This window comes from Plasmodium gonderi, assembly GCF_002157705.1.
Source record: "Plasmodium gonderi DNA, contig: Chr13, whole genome shotgun sequence".
Classification (NCBI taxonomy): domain Eukaryota; phylum Apicomplexa; class Aconoidasida; order Haemosporida; family Plasmodiidae; genus Plasmodium; species Plasmodium gonderi.
Genome location: NW_021628938.1, coordinates 648,811 through 671,590, shown reverse-complemented (window position 1 = coordinate 671,590; position 22,780 = coordinate 648,811). Strand labels below are relative to the sequence as shown.

At 29.4% G+C, this 22,780-nt stretch overlaps 7 protein-coding genes across 7 annotated transcripts; 3 read left to right on the top strand and 4 right to left on the bottom strand.

Annotated features, from left to right (window-relative positions):
- Nucleotides 1–1,683: 1,683 nt before the first annotated feature.
- On the top strand, nt 1,684–2,589 carry PGO_131060 (syntaxin 5; the record flags this gene model as incomplete). Its single annotated transcript, XM_028689622.1, has 1 exon — nt 1,684–2,589. The coding sequence occupies one exon, from the start codon at nt 1,684–1,686 to the stop codon at nt 2,587–2,589; it is 906 nt and encodes a 301-aa protein (XP_028545423.1).
- A 1,257-nt stretch (nt 2,590–3,846) lies between these two features.
- PGO_131050 (50S ribosomal protein L1, apicoplast) lies at nt 3,847–5,573 on the bottom strand (the record flags this gene model as incomplete). The annotated part of the gene is made up of 2 exons (XM_028689621.1): nt 3,847–4,289; nt 4,892–5,573. The coding sequence occupies 2 exons, from the start codon at nt 5,571–5,573 to the stop codon at nt 3,847–3,849; spliced, it is 1,125 nt and encodes a 374-aa protein (XP_028545422.1).
- A 2,934-nt stretch (nt 5,574–8,507) lies between these two features.
- Nucleotides 8,508–11,192, top strand: PGO_131040 (ABC transporter; the record flags this gene model as incomplete). Its single annotated transcript, XM_028689620.1, has 1 exon — nt 8,508–11,192. One exon carries the CDS (start codon nt 8,508–8,510, stop codon nt 11,190–11,192), a length of 2,685 nt encoding a protein of 894 aa, XP_028545421.1.
- A 1,411-nt stretch (nt 11,193–12,603) lies between these two features.
- PGO_131030 (ATP synthase mitochondrial F1 complex assembly factor 1) lies at nt 12,604–13,173 on the top strand (the record flags this gene model as incomplete). The annotated part of the gene is made up of 1 exon (XM_028689619.1): nt 12,604–13,173. The coding sequence occupies one exon, from the start codon at nt 12,604–12,606 to the stop codon at nt 13,171–13,173; it is 570 nt and encodes a 189-aa protein (XP_028545420.1).
- Nucleotides 13,174–13,885: 712 nt separating this feature from the next.
- PGO_131020 (hypothetical protein, conserved) lies at nt 13,886–15,437 on the bottom strand (the record flags this gene model as incomplete). Its single annotated transcript, XM_028689618.1, has 6 exons — nt 13,886–13,958; nt 14,085–14,129; nt 14,284–14,309; nt 14,436–14,642; nt 14,916–15,197; nt 15,405–15,437. 6 exons carry the CDS (start codon nt 15,435–15,437, stop codon nt 13,886–13,888), a joined length of 666 nt encoding a protein of 221 aa, XP_028545419.1.
- A 1,367-nt stretch (nt 15,438–16,804) lies between these two features.
- PGO_131010 (porphobilinogen deaminase) lies at nt 16,805–18,175 on the bottom strand (the record flags this gene model as incomplete). The annotated part of the gene is made up of 1 exon (XM_028689617.1): nt 16,805–18,175. One exon carries the CDS (start codon nt 18,173–18,175, stop codon nt 16,805–16,807), a length of 1,371 nt encoding a protein of 456 aa, XP_028545418.1.
- A 1,140-nt stretch (nt 18,176–19,315) lies between these two features.
- Nucleotides 19,316–22,688, bottom strand: PGO_131000 (3',5'-cyclic nucleotide phosphodiesterase; the record flags this gene model as incomplete). Its single annotated transcript, XM_028689616.1, has 3 exons — nt 19,316–20,119; nt 20,301–22,453; nt 22,664–22,688. The coding sequence occupies 3 exons, from the start codon at nt 22,686–22,688 to the stop codon at nt 19,316–19,318; spliced, it is 2,982 nt and encodes a 993-aa protein (XP_028545417.1).
- Nucleotides 22,689–22,780: the final 92 nt, after the last annotated feature.

Below are 22,780 nucleotides of genomic sequence, written 5' to 3'. Positions count from 1 at the left end.
TTTTTAAAAACGCTCTATAATTTTTATATTATTTTGATGCGCATATTTCATGGCACACACCTTCTTTCTCTTTTTGTTTTACTGATTCTTCACTCTGTGTTACATTATATGTTGTGCCTTTGTTTATTTGTGCGTATTTTATTTTGGCATTTCATTCATGTGCTTAAATTTTGCATTTTCCGTTTGACCCACTTTTCGCATATTTTAAAATCCCCACTTGGCAAAATAAAAAAAAAATAAAAAAGTGAAGCTAAAAAGTGAAAAATGAACAAAAGGGTGAAAAAAATAAAACAAAATGAAAAATAATATGAAAAAATATAAAGTAATAAAATGAAAAATAAAATGAAAAATATTATGAAAAAATAAAAAAAAATAAAATGAACAATAATATGAAAAAATAATATAAAGTAAAATCAAATAAAGACGATATTAATTTCTGTTTCAACGGGGTAAAAAAAAAAAAAAAAAAAAAAGGCCACGAAAAATGTAGAAATACAATCATTTCGTAATTATATAAATATATACCAGATTTTGCATATTTTCACGCTTGTTTTCTTTCCCCCATTTACGTCTTAGTCCCAATTTATATTTCGTAAACTCATGTAACGCATGCTATGTACAGTGCGCTGCATGGATTTCGTTTTACCTTTTCTTTGCCCATTTTTGTGTTAATTTTTTCGCACATTTTGTTTTATCTTCCCGCGATCTTTTTATTTTTCCCGCAATCTTTTTATTTTTCCTGTGTTTTGTTGGTTTTTCCCTCGTTTTGTTGGTTTTTCCCACGTTTTGTTGGTTTTTCCCACGTTTTGTTGGTTTTTCCCACGTTTTGTTGGTTTTTCCCACGTTTTGTTGATTTTTTCCTCGTTTTGTTGGTTTTTCCCATACTTTTTTAATTTTTCAAGACTGTGTATATTATTATACCTGCAATTATATGTACCACTGCAGTTGCAGCTATTTCACATGAACGTATCCCCACAATTGTTCACACAACCTTGGGTAAGTAAAGGGTGAAACAGAAAGCTTCGATTTTATGACCCTGAAAAAACGAATTAAATGAAAAAGTACTCTTTCTGTGTTTGCAGTTCTCCTATATATGCATATACTTGCACATAATCTTTTTACATTTTTTTTGATCTGTGTATATATGAAATTACATCAAGTATAGGATTGCATAATAATGAACACAGAGTTTATTTGTCATTTTTGTTCATAGTTCGTTATATATATATAGCTTTATCTCTTGAATAAGAAAAAAAAAAAAAAAAAAAAAAAAAAAATGCTTGAATTATTTTGGCTTTGAAAAACAAAAGAAAAAAAAAAATTAAAATGGACATATGAACCTATTTTGATTTTTTCAAAAGAATGTTTTGATTAAACATTTAGAAGACATATATAATCTCATACAATTTTCTGATTAACTACTAGTTGTAGATATAAATATTTATGATCTTCTTCTTTTTTTTTTTTTGAGAACAGGAGTAAGGAAAACTTTGGAGAGGGAAAATAATTGTGCAAAACGGCACAAAAAAAAGAAAAAAAAAAAGTGTGTAAAAATAGAATACAAACTGAGACGAATGTAGATAAATAGAGACGAACTGAGACGAATGTAGACAAATGCAGACCTATGCAGGCAAACTAAGACCATTGCAAACGAATGCAAAGTGGCGAAGACGATGAGCCAAAATGTCGTACAAAAATTATCAAAATGAAAACAGCGCAATAGCAGAGGAAGCAAAGGTAGACAAGAACGAAAAAAAAATAAAGGACAACATTTTGTTGATTAAAAAAAATATGATATACGCAGAAGAGAATTTAGAGAACTTAAAAAATAATTTAATTTCCAAAAGAATTATAGAAGCTTTGCATGAAGAAATACAACAAATATATGTTAAGGTTATCGAAACAGAAAATTTATTTCGTGAATGGGAAATTAAATTTGCTGAAAACCCTTTTGAAAAACAAAAGAAAAAATATATTTTTGAAAAATTGAATATCCATTTTAAAAATGAAGTAAATAAACTAGAAAATATATCCATCAATGTAAAAAAAGCTGCTAACGAATTGCCTAATATTGAAAATGGAGAAATGAATTATAGCAACATAAAAAATGCAAAAAATAAAAAATTGAAAAAAAACAGTATGAACACTTTTGGAACAAACAACTCTACCGAAGATAACTTCATTCTCCACGTAGATGATGATTTTGTGGATAATGATGATTTCATAGAATCTGCCAGTGTCTATGATTATGAATTAGATCAGTTTAACGAAAATGACCTTTTAATAGAAAGTGAAATAGCTACTCAGAGATTCGAAGGAATTAAAAAAATCCAATGTCAAGTTGCTCAAGCACAAGAAGTTTTTAAAGATTTGGCAAATCTTGTATTCACCCAAAAAGAAAATATAGAAGTTTTGAATAACAATATATATGATGCTAATATAAATACATTTAATAGTTCTAAGGAATTAAAAAAAACTTATCAAAATGTGAGACAGCAAAGATTATCATGGTGTCTTGTCGTTATAACATTGTTTATATTTACATACTTTATTTATTTCAAGTTGTTCCACCTGTCCGTGTTCAGTTAGTAATTTTACGTATATTAAAAAGGTTCATATCTTCCCCTGTAAATGTTTTAAGAAAGAAATATATTTTATTGTAAGAGAGGATCTGTTTGTTTTTTTTTTTTTTGAGTACTTGGTATGATGTTACTTATGGAAATGTATTATGCACATTATTGTTCAGTTTTTACAACTGCTACATTTTGCTGTATCAGCACAGTATTCGTTATAATTTCGATTTTGGTTGTGTGGACATGCTAATAACGTGCATCTATTGTGTGCAATCCCTATTTACCCATTGATGTTTCATTAAATATGAAAAATAAAATAAATCGTTTATATATATCACGACCATTCCGTGACAAAGGTGCAGTTATATCACATACCTTGCCCATATCCCTCCCCCCACATGTCCGGTATTTTTTTTTTTTTTTTTTTTTGTTAATTTTATGAATTTTTAATATCCTTTTAGTTCATATGTAATCAGACGTCTGCATGAATTTTTATATCTGAATGAATATCGCACGTCCGGATGAATTTCTATATCTGTGTGAATATCACTCGCCCCATTTTTAACCAACCTTGTATCTCGATACCAGTAGACATACATACACACATATACACAAAATTATTTTTTTTTTTTTTTTTTTTTTTTTTTTTTCATATAGATAATAAAGCTAGCTTTTCATATAATTATATAGCTTTTTTTTTATTTATTTATTTTTTTTTGTAAAAATTAGTACACCAGTAGATCCTAGCAAAGAAGTTAAGGTCTCCACAAAATTATGTTCAACGCGCTTGTCTGTATATATGTATATATATAGCCATGCATTTGTACCTAACATAATTCCAATTTTGTAAAAAGCAAGAGTTGCATAGTTCGTAATATATTAAAAAAAGAAAAAGAAAGAGAAAAACTCAAAAAAAATGCGTTAATGGTTATAACCCCAATTTTAATGCAAATCGGGATTCAACAGTGGAGATGACATGGCCTTAAAAGTAGCACCCTTTAGAACACGAGCATAAGGTCTATTTTTTTTTATGGATGGAAAAAAAGGATGTAACGGCATAATGTCACTGGCACACAAAGGTGGGTGATGAGTTGGGGGAATCCTGTTCTCTAATGTGCAGATGTACTTACCCGGAGATATGGTACTAATTGGGGAAAAAAAAAAAAATCCACTTTTCCTCACCCCCCTTTGGTTGCACATATATATATATATTGAGGGATAGCTATTTATTTGTTGCATTCGTTCACTCCTATGCATGTCCCTCCCAACCAGCTTATAAGAAATTTTTTTTTATTTTGAATGGGAAACCCATAGTGCTACTCAAAAAAATGGATTTGAGATTTTTGGAATTAAAGTGAAAAAACTCCAAATTATCTAAATGGTCAAATAGGTAACAAATGTTTTCTCGTATCTCATCATTAGACATGTTGACATCACCGACATTTAAATTTAATGTGTTTAATTTATTTAATTTAAATATATAAGAATTCCCAAATTTGAATAATTTCACGTGTTTTTCTAATAAAAATTCACTTACCAATGTTCCAGATTTTTCATTTGGCATCAGTCCCTTACTTCCTACCTCTTTCCCAATACGCGTCATTTTATGTATCACATCATTTGTGCATAACAAAAAATTGTTATTTTTTTTTTTTAGTCGAATTTCCTTTTCTTTAATTTTGTTGATCAAATCGTCTTCTCCTACAACGTCGGCACCTGAGTTTTTTATGGGGCAGGAAAAATACAAAAATAATTACCTCTAAAATGGCTAGCCATAAAAATTGTCCTTTTTTTTTTTTTTTTTTTTTTTTTTTTTTAAATGGATTAACGTAAAGTGAATAGCGCACTTCGAAAGAACACGGCAAAAAGTATACACTAATGTAAAGAGAGCATGTTGTATTTTATACAATCTTCTCAGATGTATTTTGTACTCGGAAAAACTTATATATGTAGTGTTTGTTCTTTTTTTTTACGCTATTTTCTATGTATGATTGTATTCTCGTGTCACTGTGTAGGGACGTATTTTTACACATGTAGTCATGGTGAGAAGAAGAAAAACCTTCACCCCCAATCTATCTCTATACTTTAAAAGTGCAGAATCACAAAAGAGACATATCATGCTGAACATGTAAAAAAATTTTTGGAATCATCAAAGGTTATTTTCACGAGTTTTTTTTCTCATTGGTTGGAAAATTGATCAATAATATAAGCACACATATACAAGGATTTGTAGACGTGCTTGTGTAGGAACTCAACTGTGTATGAATTCAGTTGTGTAAGAACTCAGTTGTGCATGCCTCCCCTGTGTAAGTGCTTACCCGAGTCAGTGGCCCTCTTTTGAAGATCCTTATTAGTCACAACGTATACCTTTTTTTCTCTTTTTTTTTTCAAGTTATGCGGAAATGTTATGAACGTTTTTATATTATCATTTTTAGTCATTTTTGATTTCTTCTGATTAAAAGATAAGTAAATGTCGATACTTTCAACAAATTTATGAATAGCTAAGGTTTTTATTTTTTCTATGGCGTCGTTGATTCCATATTCTGTGTCTCTCTTGGGCAAAATGTCTAAAAAATCTTTGTACTTTTTCAATATCTTCTTGTCTTTTTTTTTTAGTTTGACATGTTCTGTTACTTCATTCTGGGGGGTACTACCACTGCGTGGGGCTTCTTCTGGAAATGCCGATTGTGATGATGGAATTTGTGACAGAGGCTGATGAGGCAGTTGTGGGAGCTTAGGAAGTTGAGGAAGTTGTGGAAGTTGGGGACGTGATGATGCACCTAACGACACAAGAGACCAAGTCACACTACTTCTCCTTAACCATGGAATGCACTTTCTTTTGTCTCCCACCTTCCTGAAGATACTATTAAAATGATTCGAACTGATTATTTCTTTATTGTTAATTCTACTTCTTAAGTAACACTCTATGATACTAATGGATGCTAATATGTAAAGGAAAACGAATTCTACAAGTACTTTATACCCATACTTTTTAGTCATTATATTTTGATAAGTTCATAAATATTTTTGTTTTTGAAATAAAGACAGAACTGATTTCAATTTGGTTGGTCTTCTTAAATGGGGCCAAAATATGAGATCACAAAAAAAAAAAAAAAAAAAAAAAATCATACTCGATGAACACTTTACTCCTATGAGAATAAAATTATATGTATTGTTATATCTTCGATCCATTTGTATATCATTCGAAGGGTTGATATACAAAACTGGTAACTACGTTGTACCCAAATTAGTGTCTATGCAAAATGAGACTTGTATAGTGTGTTAACTTCTCTAGCTCTGTAAAGTTCTTATCTACTTCTTCTAGCGGACACATAGATATGAACAGAGCATATTTATACTCACGTGTAATTTCATATAATGGATATATAAAACACACTTGTTTTTCTTAATTTCTCTTTCTTTGTGCCATTGGAAGTGGGAGAAATTCTGAGAAATACTAAGAAATACTAAGAAATACACATCCAAGCTGGTTTTCTTTCGTTTTCTTTATTTTTAAACAGTATAATTGCTGATCCTTATTTGAGTTTTCTCTTCTGTTGTTTCATTCCGTGGAGATGTAAAAAAAACCTTTTTCCTCAGGTGCATTTTTTTTCTACCTCTCTTTCATTTTAGGATCCAACTTGGACCGCACGAATACGAGAGCAAAGATGGATGATATTCATAAACGTATACATGGAAAGAGATGTTCATGTACTTATAGAACAAATCAATGTGCTTAGTTTATGGTGCACACAGTTCATCTGCTTGTCAAACGAAAGAAATCATATATCTCCTGCATCTACCTTATTGGGAAAAACAAGAAACAAGGAAAAAATATTCTTGTGTACTCAACAACATAGATGTACACACATAAGCATCACGTGTAGGCTTAACAAGATAAGTCAATTTTCTTCTTTTTTTTGTTCCTCCACCCCCAATTATAATTATATCGAATACATTTTAAGAAAAAAAAAAAAAAAAAAAAGTAGCAGAAAAAGAGAAAAACAGTTGAAATAGGTACGTAAAAAAAAAAAAACAGGAAAAAGAAAAAAAAGAAAACATCCAAAAAGGGAAGAAAATGCAATTTTTTCAAATGAACCCCTTGAATAAAGTGGAAATAAATTATAGTGGCATAAAAATTTGGAGAAGTATAGGGTAGTGACAAGAGGAGAAAACAACAAAAAAATAAAATAATAAAAAAAAACAGTTTCCATAACTTTTTTTTCCTTTCTTTCTTTTTCCTTTTTTTTTTTTTTTTTTACCCTACTTCCAACTGTTTTTCTCTTTTGCTGCTACTTTTTTTTTTTTTTTTTTTTTGCCCCCCCCTCTCCCCTCTTCTTATGCATTGCGTACATATTGTGTGAAGATATTCGTTAGCAAAAGAAAAAAAAAATATATATACATACTTACGTATACATATACATGTACATACATTCATTTAAGTACACTTGTGACTACTAACATAAGTTTGCACTTTCGGCTATTTAAAATTGCATAATTTCAGCATAGTTAACACAAGAATGAGAGGGGAATAGCCTTTTTCCCCTATTTCCTCTTCTGTGGCCAATTTTTCATAGAAGAATTGTGTGAACAATATGTTTTTTTCTGTATGCATATATTCTATGTAACATTTCTTTGTAGAGTTGATCTGACTATAATGTCGTTTCAAATAAAATTCTTCCACATTTTTGAAACAAGTTTACGTACATTTTTATTTTGTGTGGCCCATCTTTTTTTTAACCTGAAACACTGAATACGTGCAGTTACAAAACTTAGCGAATTGGAAAAAAAAAAAAAAAAAATATAGAGCTCTAATGCAAGTATGAACGGTATAATCACAACTATTATCATCACAGTATCTGTTCCTGAAAAAAACTTTCATGTCCATAATTACGTTACGCATTTTTGTGCATCGACTGTATACATAAAAAAAGGATGACACATTTGTCCAGTCTGTAAAAACACTAAATGGGTTACACAAACTGGAATAGCAGATTTTACACGAATGTTTGACACACCAGCATTTACATCTTTTATCTCGTAAGGATAAAGTAAAAAGAAATTGTGTAGCGTGTGAATTTGCAACACAGATTTAAAGGACTAAGTAGTTTTCTTTCCATTCTTTTGCTTTTTTTTTTTTTTTTTTTGCTTTTTATTTTGTTTCTTATTTTGTTTCTTATTTTGTTTTTTATTTTGCTTTTAATTTTGCTTTTAATTTTGCTTTTAATTTTGCTTCTTATTTTGCTTTTAATTTTACTTCTTATTTTTATGATTTTATCTAAACTTTTAAGCTACACAACTGCACACACAACATTTCGAATGGATGAAGAAACAAATATGAAACAAAAAGATAGACAAGTATGCATCCCACTACACGCATACGTAAGATTAAAGTGTGTGTATATAATATTATAACGTTTTGAACACACAATTAGGGGAAGTAATGATGAGAATAAATCGACGTATAAGTTCAAGCAAAAAAAAAAAATTAGAAGAAGAAGAATAGTAAGAGCCACAGTTATCCGTTTTTCTGAAAAGTGCAAGGGGAAAAAGGAAAGAAAGAGAAAAAGAAAAAATATATATTAGTGAGCAACCATTTTGCATAATAGAAGAAAACGAAACGTCTTTGGACTTAGATAAGGTAAAACGAGCGAAACATTGAAATTTTGTCGAAAGTGAAATTATCCTGGATGTTATTCGTCTTGGAAAAAGCAATTTATACATTTTCCTCCCCCGTTAAATATGTATATATATATATGCATATATATGTGTTTGTATGTATCTACTTTTATGTTTTTATTTACGAGATCGATAGCGTAGAACTGATTTCCCTCGTCCCTGGCCCCGAACTTGTTGCATTATGTTGCACCATGCAATATATAATGCCCACTTCGAATTTTTTTTTTATTTGTATTCGTTCTACTAAGATAGACAATGTTCATAAAACAGTGCATTATAAACTACCACTTGGTGGCCAATATCCGAGACTCCTTCTGCAATAATGTGACAAATTTCAGAATAAATAAAGCGAACAATGTTATGCACTTGGCGAAAGATTATGCAAATGATCTGAATTTGAAAAGAATAAGCAATATAAAAAACTTAAGTAATGTAGGCAGTGCAAGAAAAGTAAGAAATGTAAGTAATATAGAAAGTGCAAAAAAAGTAAGAAATGTAAGTAATATAGAAAGTGCAAAAAAAGTAAGAAACACCAGAAGCGTTAGCAATATCTTTTTCCTGCACAAGAACATGAATTACACCAAAAGTTTTCATGGAGAGAAAAACAGGAATACTAACTCGCCCCGTGAGTTGGAAATGAGCAAGAGGGAATGGACGACGTGTACGTCAATGAATTACAGCAGGTGGAAAGCACGATTGTTCTCGAGTATTAAATGGGATAATAACAAAGGTGGATGTGAAAATGGAAAAGAAACAGATGTTGGGATGGATGAAGGGAAAGAGTTCAAAACACATATGAATCGAGCTCAGGAAACTATTTTGAAGTTAAGAAAGAGTTTGAGAGAGTCATTTGAGAAAAGGATTAACAGAAATGTAGATGGAGTATCGATAAAAGATATTTATAATATTTTGAAGAAGGAGAGAAATTATTTAGCAGTGGCCCTTCTATGTTTGTTAATATCATCTTTAGGGCAAATGTTTTTCCCCATGTGTATAAGTAAAATAATAAATATGTATGGAGGAAAAGAAGAATCATTAAAATATGTAATGAATGAAGTGTACAAAACAGTATTTTTAATAATAGGTATATCTACGTTCAGTTTTTTTCGTATATATTTTATCGAAACATCTATTGAACAAATAACAAGAAGGTTAAGAAATGACTTGTTTGAAAATATACTAAACCAAAAATTGTCTTTTTTTGAAAAACAGAGAACAGGTGAATTAATAAATAGACTATCCAACGATATTGAAGTATCTTCAAAATTATTAATTCATATATCTTTTGGGATTCGAAATTTTATAGCAGCAATAGTTGGAGGAATATGTGCATTACATATATCTCCAAGCAAACTGTTTCAACCTTTTTTACTTCCTGTCACTGCTTCTTTACTAATTGGTACAACATATGGAAAAATAGTAAAACAAATTAGCATTTTAAAACAAGAAAAATTAAGTAATTGTGTTGATTTTGCATCAGAAAAAATTCATAATATTAATAATGTCAGATTACTCAATGGAGAAGCCTTTGAAAAAAAAGAATTTAAAAATTATTTAAATGAAGTATACAAAGCAGGTACTAAATATTCTTTAGTCAAAGCTGGAAATCATTTTATGTTTGTTAGTATCATATCCCTTTTCTTGCTACATTTAATTTATTATGGAAATTATTTAATAGCTAATAAGTATATAAATACAGGAGATTTATTTTCTTTAATTATGTATTCATTATTTTGTGGCAGTGGTATACAGGGAGTCATGCAATCGATTGGTGATTTGCAGAAATGTATAGGTTCTTGTTCAAAGGTCTTACAGATGATTAATTTACCGAAGAGTGAGTTCAATGAACCATGGTCTAAGGACACAATTCATTTTCTTAAAAGTGAGGATTACTCTATCAAATTTGACAACGTTTCTTTTTCCTACAGTACTGATGAAAAAATTTATGAGTACGATATTCCTACAGATCCTAGTAGTAGCATTAGCCCCAACAGTAATCTTAGTAATATTCAAAATAATGTTAAAAATAATTATGCCTTGAAAAATGTAAGTTTTTTTTTACCACACAATAAATCGGTTGCAATTGTTGGTAAAAGTGGAAGTGGAAAAACAACCATTCTAAATCTATTGTCCAAAAAAAATGCACCAAATTCAGGAAACATATTAATAGGAAATTTTAAGATCGAGAAAATAAACTCATCTGCTTTGAGGTATATCCAAGGGGTTATTACACAAAACCCATTTTTATTTAATTCATCTATTAAAGGTAATTTATTATACCCACAAAAGGCATATGAACAAATGTTGAAGGAACAAATGGTATTAATTGAGGAGGCTAAAAATTCCAAAAAGTATAATAAAAAAAGAAAGAAAAATAATTCGTTAAATAATACCAAAACGATGGATAATAATATGACATTTCAGAATACCACTTTAGCACAAGAAATGGAAATTGATGACCTCACAGAAATACACAACTACATATCAAAGGAAATACAAAATGTGCAAGAAAATTCTAAAAAAATAACACCAAATATTTTGCAAGATACATATAAAGATTTTCATATTCATGATTTCTTAAGTAAACATACAAATTACGATGATATTCATGTTGGTGTTAATGGGTCCTTTTTATCCGGTGGTCAAAAGCAAAGAGTTTATCTTGCACAAAATTTACTTAAGAATAATAAAATTTTAATTTTGGATGAACCCACGTCTTCCCTGGATAAGCTTTCAGAAAATATAATAAATGAAGCATTACTTAAATACATGAAAGGGAAAACATCGATTGTGTTTACGCACAGACTCGATTTGCTAAACTTTGTCGATTATATTGGTGTGCTTAATGATGGATGTATGGTACAGTTTGATTTGCGAACCAAGGTGCTTCAAAACCCTTGCGATGTTCTGAGGCAGATTCTGAATCAGAGTGCATTCTGACATTCAGAACGTGACCACTCAGTAGTTGCGTGCGCATGTGTGTGTGTAGAGGGTAGGGAATTCCTCCAAGGACAATCTGCCAAATATAGAAAACAATGATCGATGCACGTAAATCGCACATATAATTGGGAACCTGTTGTTTCCACAAAAATAATTATTTTTTATAAATTCATCACTTTCTTTAATGTTACAAAATTGTATTTTTTTTTTTTTTTTTTTTTTTTTTGCATTCTTCCCTTATATAACAAGTTGTTATAATACCTTCCTTATGCTTCTTTTGTTCCTACAAGAAAATATCCCAATTTATTTAAGTACTTTTTCACTCTTTACCCCTTCCTCCAATTTTCTTTTAACTTTTTTTTTCTATGCGCCAGGTATAATTTATTAATATTTTTTAACTCAAAAAAGAAAAATATTTTAAAAGAATGAGATTTATTGTTTATATGTGCTACCTTTCCATGTTTGCTGCATGTACACACATTTAATTACTTTTATAATTTTTTTTTTTTTTTTTGTTGTGCGACATTCGCTAAAAAAACTTTTTATTTTACATGTTAGCTTGTGCCCTACACGAGTATTCTTTCTTGAGGAAAAGAAAAGTTATATTGTAATTTTTTTTTTTTTTTTGCTTATTTAGAATGGTAAAAATGTGTTTCCAATTCCTCGATCTTTAATCGTTTATTCTATTTTTTTAGCTCGTCATGTGTAGGTATATACATATATATACATATATATATATATATATATATATATATATATATATATATATATATATATATTCATCTCAAAAAACCACGTCACTAAAGTTGATAAATATATAGGGGTTCTTGACACTGACAATTGGTCTCCCTGTGTGTATTAGCGTTGCCGTGTTAATTTTGAAAATATCCTTTTTTACATTCATTTGAGTTGTGCATACATATATGTATATACAATCTTTTTATGTGTGCTTTTTTTTTTTTTTTTTTTTTTTTTAAATATATATGCAAAAGGAGCGTATATTATGTAATATGTAAAAAAAAAAAAAAAAAAAAAAAACTGTATAGCGAAGAATAAAAACAAAAATATAAATGTTGCAGCAAATGAAATGACGAATAGATGACTTGTTTACGTAGTTATAGTAAATCTTCAGTTTAATTATCATGTACTTCGCTTACATGGGGATGGGAGGAAAAAAAAATGAGGTTGTCAAAAAAAGGGATACTTGAAAGAAGATATAAAAATTGAAATATAAGACTATCGAATCCTTCAGCTAAATGTTGAATAATGAAGCCTTTTTTGTTTGTCCAAGAAAAAGTGGATAAATCCATATAAACACTCTACACATTAGCCCCCAACCCTGCCAACCCAAGGAACCCCACTAAGCGCTGCTCACAGAATTAAGCTTATGCAAGAAGAAGACTAAACCAATATGCATATATATAGTGTAAGAAAAAGATTTTATTTTTCATTACCCACCTCGAGAGAATTAAAAAATATAGTAAAACTGCAATTACTCGAAAGGCAGGATAAAGAGAAAATTATAAACATCTGGAAGGAAAGGTATAAAAATGACAAATATGTCGTAACAGATTATATAACTATAAATAAATATGAATTGATTAAAAATAATTGTAAAAATAATTCTCATTTTATTATTCCACATATGAACCAAAATGGGTACATAAATTTCTACTGCCAATTTATTGACGACAAGTTGGTATTCGTCACAGCTCTTGGAGATTATAATAAATTTAGATCAAATTCAATGCCATATGTAACATTAAATTTTTTTGATGAATTAAAGAATAAGGAAATTATTTTAACAAAATTAAATATTCTAAATAGTACAATTACAAAAAATCAAGCCATTAAATTTTATAATTACATCTTGTCCTTTTATTCGGACTTTAATTATTTTCAGTATGTTAACAAATTTAATAATGACAGCAGAAATTTTCACTATGAAAGCTTTTTCAATAAATTTAAGCATATGTTTTAAAAGTACTTAATTGTGACTTCTTAACTCATTTGCGACGTGTTAACTCATTGGTGATGTATTAATTTTCTTGATATACATTGGCATGCTCTTGTTTTTCACTTATTCATTCTTCTTATGTCATCCCAGCTGACATATTTGGCTTAAAAGTAAAAAGGTGGCAATGTTTAATTATGTGTGTGTGTGTACATAAATTCGTATGGACTCGTTCCTGTGTTGCTGTCGTAAACACATTTTATTACATGACAAGTTAATAATTTTGGAGGTATAAAAATTAGCTCACTCGTGCTTTTTTTTTTTTTTTTTTATTTGTTTTTTCTTACTTTCCCTAGGTTCTTTTAAAATGTATAAATTTTGCCTGAGGAAAAATAAAAAGACACTGTAAATGTTCTTGTGCCTCATGCACACAATATGAAATGGACAATTTAAAAAATTGCATTTCTTATTTCATTCAATTTTTTTTTTCCTGCAAATTATGTATGCATTGATATGTTTTTTTACAGAATGTAATGTAGTTTTTTTTTTTTTTTTCTCCCTTTTTTTTTCCTCTTTTTTTTCTTTTTTATCTGCATCTCTTTTTTCTGGCATTCTCTCATGCATATGGCTCATTTTAAATAGAAGAATTTTTATTCATATGATATGTTTACATCCACATTCAGGAGGTACGTACACATATAGGCGCGTACGTAATGTGTTGCAAATAATAGTAAACACATTAAGAATTTTTTTCTAATGATTTTATTATTCTTTTTAAATTTTCATCTGTGCAAATTGATAAATCTTTGCACCTACAAACAATAGTTTTCATGGATCCCATAATATATAAAGTGCATATAGTGTAAAGCATATTTAAAAAGAATTGTGAAATATTGATAACTTTTTTTTTTTCTTTTTTTTTTGTAGTGTATTTGTACCTTTCAAATTCATCATTCATTTGTTCATTTAAAATGGTTTCATTCCTGCAAAAATGGAATTAACAAAATAGGTACATAATCATGCATTTTTCTCATATGTATTATATATATATATATATATATATATATATATATATATGTACCATACACATAATGTACAAATATCCTTTTTTTTTTTTTTTTTTTTTTTTAAACTTACAAATCTTGAACTAAAGATGCATTTGTCTAAAAATGAGGAGAAAGAATTTTTCACATGTAAAAAATATATATGAATGCTGATAGGAACGTATGTAAACACACAAAATAGTATGCAATCAAACAATAAAATATTTTTAATGCACAAAAAATTACATTGTCCTTCGGGTGGGAATCCCCTACATTTAGTCCAGCCTGCCCATCATCATGTAAGGCATTGGAATATATATTTAAAGTGTTCTTATTATCTAATTTGTTTACATTACCACTTGAAGACGTTTTATCAATGTCTTCTTTTACATTCAAGATGTCGTTCATGACTTCTCTTGCCTTATCGGTCATTGTCGTTTTCTCTGTTAATATCTTTTTACAGAAAAAAAAAGAAGGGTAAATATCGATATTTTACAGAATGTTTCCAAGTTTTGAGGAATTTTACTGGAAACAAGAAAATAACTATTGAAATGGAGATGTAACCGAACGTGTGCTCAAACATCCAGCAAACTTTCACACAATTTCGTATACACATTTCTGTACTCACAATTTGACACACACTCTATCATTTATCATTCACTTCACGAACAATTCAATGGATGGACACGTTGCATAAACACAAAAGAGTATGCTTGGTTAACTTACCTCCATGTATGCTTTGCGTCTAAAAATTTTATTAACTACCATGGAGGTATAAATACCCAATGAAAATACGAGAAATAATCTTGACGTAGGTGTGAAGAACTTATTATTTCTTTTGCAAAAATAATACACTAACGACGCATTTATCATTCCAGTGCCTATACTATAATTTGCACACTTGTAAAATTTTTTCTTTTCTTCCTTATCTAAAATGTATTTATTTTCAATCATCCATTTGCTCATATTATATTCAAATATTTTCCATTGATGTTCCTTCATATTGATCTAATTAAAAATGTGTGAGGGATCAAAAAAAAAAGAGTTGTAATAACACTGATACATTCTCATTTCATTGTAGATGAGATATATATACCATTTGTATGTTCTGTATAACATGTGTAACGTTGTATTGTGTGCAGGTTTCTTTTTTCTTTTTTTTTTTCTTTTTTTTTAAATTTGTATTGAAGCTTATAAACATGTAAACAGATTAACCTTAATTTTTTCACTCTCTCTACCATTCTCCATTTGTGCATATTTCCTTTATAGACAAAATGATAGTTAATCAAAATTTTCTTAAGTAAAAATGAACTATATTTCAGCGTTTGCATACGAAATACTTAGCTTAATTCATGTTTTGTAAAATGAAAAAATGAAAACAAAAACAAAAAAAAAATAAATAAACAAAAAAATAAGTCAATAAAAGTGTTTTCATTTTGCGGGAATGTTAATAAAGCTCATGAATGGGAAAATATATCACCCTTATATTTAAAAAATGAAAGGAAGAATTTCTTCATATTTTTTTTTTTCTTTTTTTATCTTTTTTTTCCTTGCTTTTTATATGCAATCGCTAAATACTGAAATGTTCCCCACTTTTTCTGATATCAGTTCAAAATTAATCATGCTGAGCATAGGGAAAAAAAAAAAAGAAAAAAAAAAAAAAAAAAAACTACAGCAATAATGAGGCAAATTATTATCTACTTTTTTGTTAACATATCTTCATATATCCATATATCTACAAATGATATCTTTTTTTTCCTGCCAAATTTTAAACCATTTCAGAGCGTCATATACATTAAGCACATTCGCTACATGTAGTTCCACTATATGTACTCTCTTTCCTATGACATAATAAAAGCAAGTCTTCTTTCAATACCCAATTGCTTTTCGAAACCAGTTGGGTGCTACACACATGTGCAAAATATATACATATGTATATATGTACCTATTCAAGCATAGATTTACCCAAACCATATTCAATGTCCTGATGCATTGCAGAGACTTCTGTTAAAAAATTTCGGGAAGGAAATTCCTCTCGTTGTATGAGGGAAAAGAGAGAATTTTTTTTATAGCTTCATGAGAAAAAATAAAAAAAAAATAAAAAAAAAAGGAAAAAGTGTCTAGTAAAAATGGTTAAGAAAAAAGATGGAACATACCTAATATATGCAAAACAATTGTGTTTATGTTGTTTAGTGCACATGGAATAAAGCTTATTCGTATGAGAAAAAAATAAGTAACCCAATTTTACATAAAACGACTTCTGATTGAGAGAAATTTTAAGGAAAAGCTATGTTTTTATATTTACCCATGTGCATGTCACATGTAACTTCTCCAATAATGTATTAAAACGGTTAAATTCGCACATCATACAGATTTATACTTGTGAATTTATGTGTGCACTGCGACTTAGGAAAGTTATGTTCCGCTTCTCCAGAGGAAAATATGTACATGTATAATATGTATCTAAAATTGGAAAATGTAAATGAAATTTTTTTTTAATTTACTTTGAATTTGTTCTTGAAATTGCTTTGAATTTGTTCTTGAATTTGTTCTTGAATTTGCTTTGAATTTGCTTTGAATTGGGTTTGAGTTTCTTTTTTCTCTCTGACAAAATGCTATGCATAATACAGAGCTGCCTCTTCCCGTATTTTGTTGAACTTTTCAATGCCTATTTTTTCCTTTATTTTTATGGCAGCTTTTACTGCAATATCATCGTAATTGTGTACATGTCCAATTTCTCGAACGTGATATTTTTCACGCCCTTGAATGTCATTAATTACAGCATTGAAAAATATTTGCTTTTTCACAATTTTTGTATATCCTCCAATGGGCATCATGCAATTACCTTCGATTTGGTACAAAAACGATCTTTCAATATTTGCCATGATTTCAGATTTATCATCGTTTATATTTTTCAAAATATCAGAAATGACTTTATTATTTTTGTGCGATGATACCGCTATAATCCCCTGACATAAAGCGGGGAATATTGTCCTAGTATTTATTTGTTGTATATTAAAAAGACTTAAATCTATATTAGTGTTATTATAATTAATAATAATAGGTTTCTTGAGTAAACGGTTCTTTCTACTTATTATATTTCGAATCGCTTTTTTTGTTACTAATCTCTCTAATCCACATTTTGCAATTATTATGGAGTCATAATCTCCATTGTACACTTTTGCAATTCTTGTGTTTATATTGCCCCGTATTTGCTTTATTGTTATATTTTTATATGTATATTTAATTTGACTTCTCCTTCTCAAGGAAGATGTTCCAATGGTTCTTGATAGTTTATCTTGTTGATCAAAATTGTAGTTCCCTGTATATGCATCAGCTTTATGCAACTCTTGTGTTTCCTGCGCGAGTTTGTAGTGTTCTTCCATTGTGTTATCGTTACCATAATTATCACTATTATCCACCTTCATTTTGTTTATGTCTCCCAAGGTCCTATACTTCATCGACAAGAAGACATCGTTTATTGTGTCTCTTATCAAAAAACATGACAAGTGTATTTGTTCAGGCAATTCCATTGGAACATCCTTTAAAGAATGCACACAGATATGCACATTATTTTTTATTAGCTGATCATCTAACTCTTTTGTAAATATACCTTTTCCACCAAATAATCCAACATTTCTATCCAATATCTTATCACCTGTTGTTTTTATTGGCTTTAAAATAACATTCACATTTTTATTAATTTTTTTAAAATGTGCTAAAAGCTTCCTTTTCACCTTTTCTGATTGTTTTATTGCCAATGGGGAATCACGAGTACCGATAATTATTTCTTGACCAACATGAACATGTTGTAATTTCTTTTTACAATTCTTGTATCTGCATAAATTTATTTTCATATATAGATTTTTATTTCCCTGCAGACCTAAATTATGAACATTAACAAAGCTATTATACATTAAATGAACATTTCTGCACACATAAATGGAAGTGCATGTACATAGCAAAAGCAAAGCCAATATATGCATTCTTGTCTTTGTTACACATGTACAAAAATTCTGTTTCGGCCAAATGGTTTGTGCGTGGTCTAAGGAAAAATTCGATCATGCAAATTTTGCAAAAACATAAGAATGCAAACAGGAGAGGGGTGAACAGATGAATGCACTAACGTATGAACGTACAGGTGCACATATAAGGTCTATTGTCAATTGGCAAATATTATCCATACGTTACAATTCATACAATCATAAATACATGTCCCCATTCGACGCATCCGTGGAGGGCTTAAAATGAAAAAATATTTTCTTTTTTTTTCACTCAAAAAGGGTACATATTTTGGTTGTTCCTATTTGCATTCGTAAAAGCCTGTTAAATATAATAAACCTTTTTTCATTTTTATCCACTGCAAGTAAATGTTAAAAGAGGGAACAGAAAAAAAAAAAAAAAAAAAAAAAAAAAAACAGCCAAACAAAAACAAATCAGCAGCATTGAATAACCTCCCCCCNNNNTAAAAAAGGGGAAAAAAAAAAAAAAAAAAAAAAAAAAAAAAAAACACCCAAACAAAAAAAAAACAGCAGCATTTAAAAACCCCCCCCCCCCCCCCCCCCCTTTATCAATGTCGTTTTCACTTAATTTCCATCGTCTCTAACACATGAAAATAAGCAAAATTGGAATTCTATAAATAAATCGTAGACGATTTCGTTTCATTTCAATTAATTATGTATGCATATCTATTTTGTGCACACTTAACTGTGCTCATTCAACTGTGAAAGAATTTGCATAAGCATGTTTCCTATCTCCTGAATTCATAAGAATGGAAAACCTGTCCCAATGAGAGTTGGTGTAAAAGAGTAAAGATGGGTGAATAAATTTTAAAAACGGGATATCCAATTTTTCATACAAATTGTAAACAAAGAAGTTATGTAGAAGGATGTGTAATGTTGCCAATTCATTTTCGTAGAGAACAAAAAAAAAAAAAAAAAAAAAAAAAAAATATATAATAATAAACTGAAATTAAGAGAAATAAAGTTTAATGCAGTGAAATAACAAAATAAAGCAGCCAAATAAAATGGCAAGACAGCAAAATAGCAAAAGAGCAACAGAACAAAAATAAAACAATTCGATGCATGTTCAAAGAGTTCCACCGTCAACCCCTGCACTCCACACGTTTACACAAATTTTAACAGCTTAAATCTGTCAGCTAAATTCTCATTTTTGTATTTTTCATATAATCCTAGGTTTTTCTGGTTATTTTTGTTTTTCTCCCACATTTCTATATTATTTTCAATAGAACAAATGCAATGAATGTAAATTTCATTATTTTTCGCAATTGAATTTAACTCTGTGAAAAGAGGACAACATAAATGTTTTAGAAACCCAATTTGTGAGGTAGATAATTTATCAATAGTAGTTATATCACATAAAAAGCTCTTTGGCATATCTAACGATTTTTCTAACAACCCCTGTAAGTAAAATTCTTCATTAATTTTCATTGTCCATTCATAATGTTTATCCCATTCCAAAGTTGCATGTCCAATATCTGCTGCCTTCAAAATGAGGGAAAATATCTGCCATATTTGATCGCTTGTCAGGATATCGAAATCTATAAACTCTTTTGATGTTCGAAAATTTGAAATGTATTCAAAATGATTTTTCATATCGGTTGACAAAATAGCCTTAATGATGTTTTTTTTGCAAGTAATAAAAATATTATATGGATAATTCTCGAAAATGTTGCAATTTTTCTCTTTCAATGTTTTAAAAACCAATGAGCAGTGGTAATTTTCTAGAACACTATTATCATTGTATGTCAACGCTAGGTTGTTTTCTGAATTTATTAAAAAGTAATTGTTCAGCCCAGGGTGTCCTACGTCATGGCACAGGGAAGAAACGTGTAAACAGAATTCATCGATTGCCGATATTTTGTGGTTTATCTCAAGGAGAAACAACATGCTCTTGCTGAAATGCGCAACCTTAAAATGGGGTTGGGGGGTGAGGATGTGCACATGCGTGTGTGTAAATAGGTACATATATATATAGATGCACATACATATAGATGCACATACATACAAACGCACATGCATACAAACGCACATACATACAGAAGCACATACATACAGACGCACAAACATTAGTGCATGCACAATTGGATACCTGGGCAGCATGCAAGCTGTTGTGGTACGGGACTTCATTGTAAAGTGAATACATCTTCGTAAGAAAATTCTTCAACTTCTCTTTGTCAAAACTTGCCTCTAATACCCCAAGCGGAAAAAGTAACTTATAGCCAATGGAAATGAAAACATTGCGCTTGTACAAAAGTTCTATATCAGCATTCCATTCATAGGATTCATTATGTTGTTCTTGAAACTTGTATGTCAATAAAGATTGAATATTTGAAAAAGAATTAAAAGATTTTCTATTAAGACTTTGAGATAGGGATCTGAATTCTTCGTTTTTTTCGCAATAAGTACTCTCTATTTTATCTAAACACCACATGTTGTATACTCTTTCAAAATTCCTGTATTTGTATATTTGGACTTCATTCAAATTTTGCGTCCTCAAAATGTTTTCACATTTTTTTATTTTTTCTAGCATTTTACTTATTTCTGATAATTTTTTTTCATCTGCATCTTCTTCAAGCTTTTTCATTTGATCTACCAAAGACTTCAAGTTGTTCAAAATATCTTCAATGGGGGACATGGGAATTGAGTTTTCAATCGAGAAGTATTTCGTCATGTAATGGTTAGGCCTCTTCTTCGAGTATACTTCTTCTTCCGCTTCTGCTTCTTCTGCTTCGTCTGCTTCGTCTGCTTTGTCTGTTTCATCTGCTTTGTCTTCTTCGTTTGTTTCGTCTCCTTTCGCTGGTTCGTCTCTTTTCACTGGTTCGTCTTCTTTGTTCGCTTCATCCACGTCTGCTTTTTCCGCTTCTTTTCCCCGTATGAACAAACACCTGCATCTTTTCTCATAGCTATATTCATAACATAAGGAAAAAACAATCAAACAAAGTGACAAACAAAACAAAACAACCATGTAGTTGTATGAAAATTGTAGATAAAAATATGAATACGTGGAAAAAATGAAAACACAGAACATACAAAAAATGGAAAATTTAAAACTTAGAGAAAAATCGTAAAGAATCATGTAATTTCTTAAGGAGCACAGTAGGGATAAATATATATAGTTCATCATGATCATTATATCATGGGTTCTGGGTAGGATAGATAGATTCTCTTTAGCTGTTTCGTGTGGAGACATGTGGTTGATGAAGTCGTCTGTTTGCATGGATGTACAAATATGAGTAAGAACACCAGGTTGAGAGTGCTTAACTAGGTTAGTAGACACAGACGGAGATAACAACTGCAACAGAATAAAATTACTTAAAAGCGTGAGAAAAGCAAATATGTAACAAGAATTATATGAATAATATAATATCCTATCTATGCAATTGGAACTGAACAAAAAGATATATGTGACAAAAAAGGAGAAATATAAAACATCAAAAAATAATTTAGACGCATTAAGGTAAATTGCTGCTTTCCCTACATTATGTACAATATTAAATACAACATAATGTAAAATAAAAAAGTTAATCGACGATATTAAAATCATAATTGTTGAATATAATATCATTTTGAAGGGAAGAGAAGAGTAAAATTTGTCAATAAATACATCTTCAGAATGTTCGTTTCTGAATGTTAATAATTGTTTTATTTCGTCACCTTTGTTATTGTTACTACTATTTCTGTTGTCATCATTATGAGGAATAAAAAAGGGACTTATAAAAAAATATCTCATTTTATTCAAAATATATATTTGGAATTTTTGCCATATGGATAAATGTTTTTTATGCTTTAACTTGAAATTATTTTTACACAAACCATTTTTCTCTTTTGTACAAACAATTGGATTAGAGTTTCTTTTCATACTGTCGAGGGGGTTGCTAAGACTGCTCAAACATTTGGAATTATTTGCATAAGAACTGATTTTGTAACTTCTCATTTTCAAATCAGAATAATATTTTATATATTTTTTCACGAAGCATATAAATTTCAAATATTTCCTGCTAACATAGTGGTCGTATTCCGAATCCGATTTCCTCTTCGCTTTGTCCTTCATTTTTATCCATAAATAATTTTTCATATTCACAACATCAAATTCTTTTTTTGTGTAAAATGAACACATATGTAATAAAGAAATGTTGCTGGAATCTTCATCACATTTTATTTCATATTCTTTCATCGGTTTGCCTATCTCCTTTTCCGATTTGTGTCTTTTTATTAGTGTAGTTTCGTTTTTCCCAGCACCATCTTTTTAAAAAAAAAAAAAAAAAAGTGAAAAAAAATACATCCACATGTGTATATTTTTTTATGTATGTTTGGGAGTGGGGAGGGATGTGAGATATGCATGTCTGCATATTTATTTTTCTCCTTTCCTTTTCATATTCATTTTTATGAAAGACACTGTACATGCTGAGGTTTTTTTTTTTTTTTTTTTTTTTTTTTTTGAAGGTTGATTACCTTCCTTGTCCACTTTTTCTATCATCTTTATTTACAAACAATTAAATTTTAAGATAAATTTTTTTTCTTTTTTTTTTTTTTTTTTATTAATGCTAATAAAAGCGTTTCACGTTTTTT